Source organism: Periophthalmus magnuspinnatus, chromosome 9, assembly GCF_009829125.3.
Source record: "Periophthalmus magnuspinnatus isolate fPerMag1 chromosome 9, fPerMag1.2.pri, whole genome shotgun sequence".
Classification (NCBI taxonomy): domain Eukaryota; kingdom Metazoa; phylum Chordata; class Actinopteri; order Gobiiformes; family Gobiidae; genus Periophthalmus; species Periophthalmus magnuspinnatus.
The window spans coordinates 34,398,838-34,409,080 of NC_047134.1; the positions used below are offsets into that span (position 1 = coordinate 34,398,838).

The window sequence follows — 10,243 nt, forward strand, 5'->3', positions numbered from 1 at the left end:
ACTCTACAGGTGCATTAACCTGTGTCTTGAATAGACCTAACAAATTTGACCCAGAAAAAAAACCAAAAAAACATCTACATGCAATGTTTGCTATGCCTCTAGGCCCCATCACTGTATTTGTAATGTAAATAATCTGATCATCTGATATAATCTCTACCATAACCTATTAAAACAGGTTTATCTTCCTATTGCCTTGCTTTTTCAGAGAAAAGAATAAAAGATGTGAGTGTTTTCCCACCTCTCTCCATAATTATAAATTATAATAACAATAATACAGACCATACACATACAATTCAGTCTAATTAAGTTGTTCCCCACTTTGCCTTGGCTGAGGTGGCATGGCTGCTGCTCAGTGCCAATGACCTCTCCAAATACCAACACTCATGCATCAAATGCATACTAATTCATACTTTCTTAGACCATTTGACTCTATTATAACCTTAAAAACAGATTATTATCAATTATTACAATTTTTAAAAGGAAAAAAAGGATTATGTCCGTGTTACATGTGAACATCATACTGGACAACATGAGACTGACACAAAAGCACAAAAAGGTATTGCTGACAGAACAGAGCGCTCATGGGCCGATACTACGGCATCTGAACAGTCAAAGCATGACCAGCAATTGTTAACCCTTTTTTTCTTTGTGATGAGAAACTGCCACTGAAAAGAGCCCACTGTCCGAAATGTGGACAATCCCCCCATATTCTGCGCACTTCTATGGCCGTGCTGCTGGCGTAGGCAGTTTACACAAAAGGCCAGAGGTTGGGTCAGGTATAAAAGGAAAGGGTTAAACCAGGTTGGACACAGTTTGGTGCAAGAGCAGAAACAGCAGTAGCTCCAGCGGCAGAACGGCCACAGCAGCCCACAACCAGCAACATGACCTCTTCTGGAATGAACATGATGAGCAGGGTGAGTGTCCAGTCTGCTTTAACTTTACACAACCACTGGGATTTAACATGGATTTGACAGGTTAGACCACTCATTTCACTAAACTATAGAGTTGTAGTTTTGTTTTTGTTTGTTTTTTTTTTAGTTTCTTAATTTTGGTGAAGTTTATAGTTTTACTTCCTGGTTGGACATGAGCACCAGGTCTAACATACGTAGAGTAATTTCATAACTGTTTACCTGTAGCAGTCATAATCTAGTCTAAATTGTATAATATTTATGATTGGACAAAACATTTAGAGCACCTTTTGTGTTGTTCAATGAAGGTTCTTGCATTTAAAAAAAAAATTGTGTGTTAACAGAAGTATTTCATGTATTTTTGCCACTTTCATCTCAACATTTTTCCACAAATTGCCACTTAACTGATGCAAAACTATAATAAATATTTTCCACAGGCACAATCCCACTAAACTAAGTAATAACTAGATAAAAACATAACTTAAATTATTTCCCTCGTGTCTTATTCTCCAGATCATCTTCTACGAGGACAGGAACTTCCAGGGTCGTTCCTACGAGTGCATGAACGACTGCCCTGACATGTCGTCCTACCTGAGCAGGTGTCACTCCTGCAGGGTGGAGAGGGGCTGCTTCATGGTGTACGACCGCTCCAACTACATGGGCAACCAGTACTTCATGAGGAGGGGCGAGTACGCTGACTACATGAGCATGATGGGCATGAGCGACAGCATCAGGTCCTGTCGTATGATCCCCATGGTAAGGCCACAGAAGACACAAAAGAGTCTCGTACTATACCAGTTCATTCAGTTTAATTTGTCTGGTTTAAAATAAAATGTCTGAAAAACAAAGGGGAAAAATAGATACAAGTATTTTGATACTCCGACTCTGTATAGATGGAAAGGATACCCATGGAAAGGCATCTGGCTCCACAAATTTAACCCCAACTTAAATGTACAAACTAAAGCAGAATTTGCCACATAGTCAAAAGCTGCACTATGTAACTTTTCTACCACTTGCTCGTCTCTATGGAGATGTTATTGCTTTGCCAGATGGCTTAAACTTATCTACGTCCATGTGAAAAAGCAAAAAAATGTCCACGTTGTACCTTTAAAGAGATATTGTGGTAATATTAACAAAAATTAAGTTACATACACGGTACCTAAAAGTGATTTCTTCTCATTTTACCTGTAAAGTAAACTATTAAAGTAAAGTAAAGTGAAAATAGTCTGCACACACGACCCTCTCTCTGCTCCACAGTACCGCGGCAACTACAGAATGAGGATCTACGAGAGGGAGAACTTCAGTGGTCAGATGTACGAGCTGATGGACGACTGCGACAACATAATGGACCGTTACCGCATGAACAACTGCATGTCCTGCAACGTGATGGACGGCCACTGGCTCATGTACGAGCAGCCCCACTACAGAGGCAGGATGATGTACTTCCGCCCTGGAGAGTACAGGAACTTCATGAACATGGGCTCGAGCGGGATGAGGTTCATGAGCATGAGGCGCATCACTGACTCCTGCTACTAGACCAACGCTACTGCACTAAATAAAGCTGTCAACATTTACCTTTTGTGCTACGGTTATTTAACGTTTACAAAGATTTACAAAGATTTGCACAGAGAAAGAACACCAATATTGTTAGTAAAAGAGACCAAATATAGCAGATTTCCTGGGATTTTTAGGGATTTTTAAGGATTTACAAGCAAAACAGCAGAAAAATGAATGTGTGGAGCTGAAGTTTTGGGAGTGAAATCAGTGAAAACTTGCCTTTTCATTTCTGAAGTGTTCATTTTGTGCAAGATCCCAATCACTTGAGAGTTTTTGCTAAAGCCAAGTCACGGCCCTTTTTAAATTGATGCAAAGAAGAATTTGTTTAGCTGACTACAGTTCTGCAGACTTCAGTTCTATTTGCTGACAATTTTGAGCTTTTATTTGACAAGCACGGTGGCTGAGTGGGTGGCACAGTGGATAAATTCATGCATAAATGAATACTTACCTACTTACTTACTTACTTACTTACCTACTTACTTCGGCCGCCCATGGATGAGTGTGTTGTCTTTCCCTCCTGTCATCTCTGTTCTCCACACACAGTAAACTCTTCTTTCCATGTGATACGAGCATCAGTTTCCTGCAGGTCGAGTAGGTTTTGATCTCTTTCCTTCTTCTTTCTGAGTTTGCAGTGATTTTCTTGTTGATTGCTGAAGGTTCATGCAGCTCTATTTGGAAAATGATCCGGCCATTTGATGCTGAAAACTGTCCTCAGCATTTGTGTGTAGGTGCTATTTACGGATTTCATCGTTTGTTTTGTTAAAGTCCAGCTCTCAGAAACATAAAATCGAGCTGTCTCCACTAAAAACTATTTTGTTAAGTGCTTTCCAGGCAGGAGCTTTTGTAATTCTGATGTCTTGATCCAAGGACTGGACGTATGAAGTATTTGAAATCCTTTACTTTCTCCAGAGGTTTTTCCTTCGATGGTTTTGAGGGAAAATGAGATGTGTTAAATGAACAAATGCATTAAATATAACAAAATTAAATACCAAATATATCATAGGGACAGACTTTACTTTACTTTCACGTATTTAAAGTGACAATTTACTGTAAAAACCACCACTTCAACTCTACAGTATAATAATTACACACCGTTTTGTCCTAAAGGCAACATCATTTGTAGAGCCGATATAAGTTTTTAAAAAAGCCCAGTCCATGCCTCAGGTCATATAGTCTGTGTCTGTCCTATTGTCGAGGCATGTGTCTGTCAGCAGCAGGGGTTTAGAGGAAGTTTAGACTAATTCTACATCAACTTTAAACAGTTGTGTCTGGTATTGTCCTCATTTCCTTCACTTGTATTCACACATTATTGGCTCCAGAAATATTATGCATATTTTAAAATTCATAGACAGTGGTTTGTCCTTAAAAACTGTCACAACTATTATATATTTTTTCAACTTGTGACACAAAAAAAGCATGAATATGACCCTTTTGTCTGGATTGTAAACCACTATTTGGACCATTGTTTTTGAAAACTGTGCTGAAATATTTCAAAATGAATCTTTGTGCGATACTTTTATCAGAGAAGACAGTACAACCACGTTTTTCTCTCTCTCTCCCTTTCCCTTCTCTCTCTTTCTGCCCTTCCACAGAGCAGTCTATTTTGTGTGCAAGTGGGGATCGATGGCCTGATATAAGATTGAGCCTAATGAGGATCAGAAACATCTTAATAAAGCACTATAATCCCGTACTTAATCCCTCATTACAGAATCATCTGCATTCTTCACTGACGACACCTCCTGCCCCTCTCCGCCTGCCCCTCTCCGCCTGCCCCTCTCCTCCTGCCCCTCTCCGCCTGCCCCTCTCCTCCTGCCCCTCTCCTCCTGCCTCCTCAGGGCCATGGCTCCCTTTGTCTCCCCCCGTCTCATCACACTTTAAGACCAGATGAGCGGTGCGCGGTGAAAATAGTGCTTTTGTGTGCACTTCTATGCTATCTGCTGCCTGAAATGGAAAATGAGACATATGCTTAATGAGGCAGAAGCGTCCAGGGAGACAGATATAAGGAGGACAATGTGTTGAGAAAGAACTATTGACCGATACTATTACAAGACACGCTTTCTCTGTGTGTAATTATGACTTTAAATGGTGAGCAGATTATTCTGGAGTGGGACAGATGGATTAGAAGTGAATGCTGAACCCCACTGAGGCAATGAGGGGAGTTTAACGCAGCGTTTGCACAAAAGTTACCAACGTTTTAGCTAAGTTTTAATTAAAGTAGGTGCATTGTAAAGCTGGACAGTCAACATTCAAATATGCAAGAGTCAAAATGATCATCAACTTTGAAGATATTTAGGATAAAATGTACGTAGCCTCCCAAATTCACAGTATATCCTAAAGTACTTACAATTTTGTGCCAGTGTGATGTTGACTGAAGGTGGAAAAGGTTTTTTTTTTAGTTTACTGGTAAAAAAAAATAGCAACAAAACCAAAAGTTCTCCCTATGTCTTCTATCTTTAAGCTCTGTAAACTTGTGCGTAAAGCTCCTAATATCCAACAACATCTACTGTAGTATTTTATTTTATTGGTGCTGTAACACATGATCTGATTCACAGCATGAACAAAACATTTTTATTACCGTTTAGAACAAAATAATAGTAATACACAGATTATTTTTCTGAGAAAGACTCTGCTGATCCTCTGGTGCATTTGATAATTAGCCCATGAAGGTGCAAAAGCTGCTAATTCCTAACCGGTGCTTCCCCTCCCTCTCCATTACCTTGTGCAGAGGATAAAACAAAACAAATAAAACTCATTAAAGGGTCCTGCATGTGGACAAATCCCCCACTTCCACACACACACATCATTAGTGCAGTCATGGTTATACCACCAGGATATGAGCGAACATCAAACAACTCACGGTTCATTGTCTTTTAACCCCAGGCAGGATTCTTCTGATCACAGCGCTTTTTCTGGCAACTTTGCATTTTTCCCCTTTAAACTCAGCCTTTAGAGACACAAAAATCATTACACATCACAAAAGCCAATCTCGAAGAATAAAAATATATACTCAAAATGATTTTTCAGACTCAATCCAGCACCTTTGGCTTTTTTATGTTGTACGTGAGAATGTGAGATCATTTATTCTGCTTAAAAATGCATGAGAGAAACATTTTATACCAAAATAAAATAACACAACACGGTTAAAGACGCACTATGTTTTCTACTGAGGGAGTACTCCACCTGTGTGTCTCTGCAAACTTATTTTATCTGTATCTTTCATCTTTATTGTCCCGAGCAGGGCGGCCTCTCTTTTTTTGTGAAATATTACAAACAGGTGACAGCTTAAAGGTTCCACAGTGCACCTTTAATGACAGTTATCAGTTGAAGTGCTGTTTTGCCCTTATCCTCACAAATCTCATGGTTTATTTGACAGGTTTGGATCAGCTCCAGTCCGTGTTGTGCTCTTAATCAAACCTGATCTTTGCCCGTGTGTGTCCTTCATATTTGCATCATGGGACTGGTGATTTATACGGTTTGTTTACAGCACACAGACACAGGACCAGGTGTGCACTCACAGTCCAACCGCTGTCGGCCTGAGCCTTTGACACTAATCACACAAGAATCACACATGATAACATCTGCAGTTAACACACAGACGCACACTTCTGCCTCGAGGCGCAGGGCAAAGGGCTCAGACTCTCATGGAGCCAGCGTGTTCCAAATACAAACTGTAATTAAGTCTTTTCATCAAAACAAACATCACATATAGGTGTCTGTGTCTAAATACAGCAGATCCGTGTGACTCTGTGCACATGGGACGGCCCTCTGCATGGGTCAGTCTCAAACTCTGACCTATGACCCATGACCTCTGACCTCCTGGTGAAGTGGCAGGTCAAGTGGGATCATCTACTGGTCATGTATCAATTTGAATAGTTGGAGTTCATTTCAAAAGTACTAAAATATCAGTTTATCAGTTTAATTTAATGTACATTTAATTATTGAATTACACTTAAATTAATGTAAAAGTATAAAATAAGTTGCATGAGTTCAACAAGCAGCAAAGTGGTTGGATAAGTGACTTTTTTGTAGAGCTAAAGGCATCTATTATTCCTCATTATTTCATAAAAGTATCTTTGTCTTTCAGTGGTGTTGGTTTTGTGCGGTGCATTTTCACGTTTGTGACGTCTGTGTGATCCCTCAGTCGTCCTGGTGTGATCCATAATAAAAAATAATCAATTCTCTCAACTGGACAAAATGTTTTTAAGTGAAGGCGTTTCACTGCTGATCCAAGCCTCTTCTTCACTTCATATTTAACCTTTCTTCAAATCACAGTTGATGCTCAAACACTAATAAATAGTGTGACCTTTGACCTGCGTGTCCTGCTTTGACCGGACAGTCTCATTTTGCCCGAGTTATAAACAGTAGCCTGTATTTTTGCACAGTGTTTTGCACTCGGTAGTCAACAGGTTCAACAGTAAAGTGTGAGTGTGTCCAAGTATCAGAGCAGTGGCACACGGGGCCCACATACTGTTGACACAGCTGCAGTCTGGGCGTAAAGTCTCAATATGACACATGGTTCATAAAATACAATAATTTCCTTTCACACAATAGGAGAAAGTGAACGTTTGACCTGCAGGAAAGTGCTTCTTCCAATGGCACTGCTGCATTGTTGGAAAACGTCTCTCTGGATCTAAAGTATTTTTAAATTTTCTTTCACACTATAGACCTGTGGTATTTGGAGGTTAAAGACACACGTCTCAGGAATGTGGATTAATAAAACTTTCTGTTTAAACAATGACAAATGAAAACAGCTTATTATCACATCTAATTTCTCTCATTTTTCTCTGTCATGTGTCTGAACGATCACATTTGGATCATAGTGAAATCAAACTGCTCGAGTGTGCACCAGAGGGGGGCAGTGTTGCTCCTGCTCTTTCAGTCCTCAGTTTCCTGCTAAACTCCACATCTCTCAATCTCAATCATATGAAACCAAAGCCGAGTAGTTCAGCCGGGTCCTTTGTCCACAGTGGATCTGATCCTAATTCAGAGTTACCGACCAGTTTCAGAGAGAAAAGTAGTATCTCAGAGCAGAAACTTGTGTTAGTTTGAGGCCCCTGCACACGCTTTGTCCACGAGGGTGTAACGTAACCAAGGACAATAGGTTCAGTTTGGTGCTCCACAGGGACAAGTGCCACAGATCTATATTTAACACACCCTGTTCTCCACAGGATTGACCTAATAGTTTAATTCAGTGCATAACAGTAACCTGCTGTGGAAACATGCAGCACGTGCATCTTTATTCTACTGAAATTGTAGACCTGTGTATCTTAAACTTTTCACACCACCAAGTCGCCTACCACCTTTTTAACTGCACCAGATCTAAACCTGAGTCAGGACCAAAACAGGTCTAAACTAAACTAAACCAAGTCTAGAATGAGACTAAACACTGGATGAGGCCATTTTAAATAATGATTCATTCAAAGGATGACAAAACATTCATAGATTTGTCTCTAAATTACACAAATAGACCTACTCAAAGTACAGGGGTCCATGTACCACAGTTTGAGAAACACTGTAGGCCAAACATTCAGCCTGTTTTTCTTTAATGAACTAATTAACCACTGGCTTTACACAGCTCCTTTCATGATCCCCAAAGTGCTTTACAGTGTATTATTTCACTCCGCTCTCAGTGATGCTAAGCTACTCTTAGCCACATCATTAGCCACAGCTGCCCTGAGGTAGACTGACAGAAGAGAGGCTGCCGATCTGCACCATCGGCCCCTTCGACCTCCACCAGCACTTACACACACACCACCTTCACACTGGGCAATGAGGGTGAAGTGTCTTGCCTAAGGACACAGAGTTTTTGCCACTGGCGCCTGGTATTCTCAGAGGTGTCCCATCTAAGTCCAGACCCGACTTTGCTTCACTTCTGAGAGATCTTCATCACTACAGTCCAATCTGTTTACTGAACTGCCAATACGGCCTATTACAAAAATGTATTTCATATTCAACTAGGCCTGATGAGTCTATTATTCCACCCGTCCCTCTGGTTGAGAAACTCTGGTCTAATGTTTCAAATCAGCTGTAAATCTATATCCACAGACGTCTCTGTTTAGCCTCTGAGTCTGTGGGTTATTTGGGTTTTTGAAGACTTAACATGTAGCTCTATTTATTCTTTGGTTTATTTTATTTTGGTGTAAATAATACAACGTTCTCTAGACTCTTTAAACACCCATGCAGACGTGTCACTGAATAATTGGCTGGATATTTGGTCCTGATTTCCCTGAGGATCTCGGCTCGTCCTGTTTGTTGTTTTTGGTGCTATCTTCCTGGATAGTCCGGTTTCCCATTCATCCAGGAAGCCTTTGCTTAATTTGTTATGCTCCCATCACCTCCTGTTCTTTTTTCTTTTGAGGCATTGGAGACATGTTTATTTACAGATGATGAGGGGCTCGAGACGCTCACATTTACTCCCAGTTTGCAGCGAAGGGGGCATGCTCTGTGGTCATCTCTCAGGCCATCAAAGCGAGAAGAGTGGCTGCAGATGTGGGACGGCTCCTGCTCCTATAATCTGTTCAGAGGAGGGATCTGATTCGGATTCTTTTCATCCAGCCGCACAGAGACACAGGGCCTGGTGTAATACAGTGCATTAGGGAGATAAAGGCCGCTCCTCGCAGCTGTCTCACACTGACAGCCTCTGGAAAATCAGGCTTGGGTTAGATCAGGGAGGATCCGCGGCATCTCTGCTCTTCTATCTCCCCTCACAAACTCACTTTGGCTTCAGCTGTTGCACCACAGCTCTGCTCTTTCATCATATTGTTAAATTCGCTCCTAAAGCTGTTTGCTCCAGTGCCATGGCCCAACACTTTCCTAACAAATGGTAGTCCTTAAAAACCCTCTAACAGCCCAAATTCAACAATCTTATAGTAAATTTTCTAACTAATGTGTCAGACACTTAATACATACTGATATTTAATGCAATAGCAGATATTTCTATAAAACATCATCATAAACTCAGTCTCAGCTCCCTGTTATTTACAACATTTTGAGGGTTTTTTCCATTCAAATGATGTAATATTTGTATTTTATATTGTTAATTACTGGCAATGGTCCTCATTTTTAGTCATTGTGAAACTCGTGAAGTTTAGATTTTAGTTGCAGGATCTAGCAATCCAAAGTGAGGAGTTTACCCTGTAGCATAAGGTAAACGTTCAGTCGTTCAGTAAAGTAATTATTTATCTGAAAAATGTTTATGTAAACCTATATCAGAGGACACAGATCTGTAATGTTTATGAAGCAGAGTCTAAAGACATTATTATTCTAATGGTGCATGGTATTTAAGCAGCTCTGGACGATTTATGTTCGTAATATTCCCGGTTTCTCCAGCTGCCTCTGCTTTTTTGAAAAACTAGAGGAAGTGGTGTTTATTTGGAGTACTTCGTCAGAGGCTGTTTTCCTCTTTCTGATTGCAGCATTGTGTTTTGTGGCAAACACCTTCAAGGACTTATGACGTCACTGCTGCCAAAACATACAGTAGACTTCATTTGGGATTCTCTAACATGTTTGCTTTTTTCAATTTCTTTTGATGCAATACCTAAAAAGGTATTTATTTTTTATTTATTTTTTTAATTTTAATTTTAATTTTAATTTTAATTTTAATTTTAATTTTAATTTTAATTTTAATTTTAATTTTAATTTTAATTTTAATTTTAATTTTAATTTTTATTTTAATTTTTATTTTTATTTTATCTGGTCTTGTATTGCTCTGATTGGTCAGGTTTTGCTCTTAAATGCTCTGGATGCTGCTGTTTTGGAGTGTATTTCTATTTAAAGGA

The 10,243-nt window shown here is 39.8% G+C and overlaps 1 protein-coding gene across 1 annotated transcript; it reads left to right on the forward strand.

The window, feature by feature from the left end:
- The first annotated feature begins 822 nt into the window (after positions 1 to 822).
- Positions 823 to 2,482, forward strand: LOC117375881 (gamma-crystallin M3-like). Its single transcript, XM_033972241.2, has 3 exons — positions 823 to 914; positions 1,422 to 1,664; positions 2,166 to 2,482. Exons 1-3 carry the CDS (start codon positions 882 to 884, stop codon positions 2,442 to 2,444), a joined length of 555 nt encoding a protein of 184 aa, XP_033828132.1. The 5' UTR covers positions 823 to 881; the 3' UTR covers positions 2,445 to 2,482.
- The last annotated feature ends 7,761 nt before the right edge of the window (positions 2,483 to 10,243 follow it).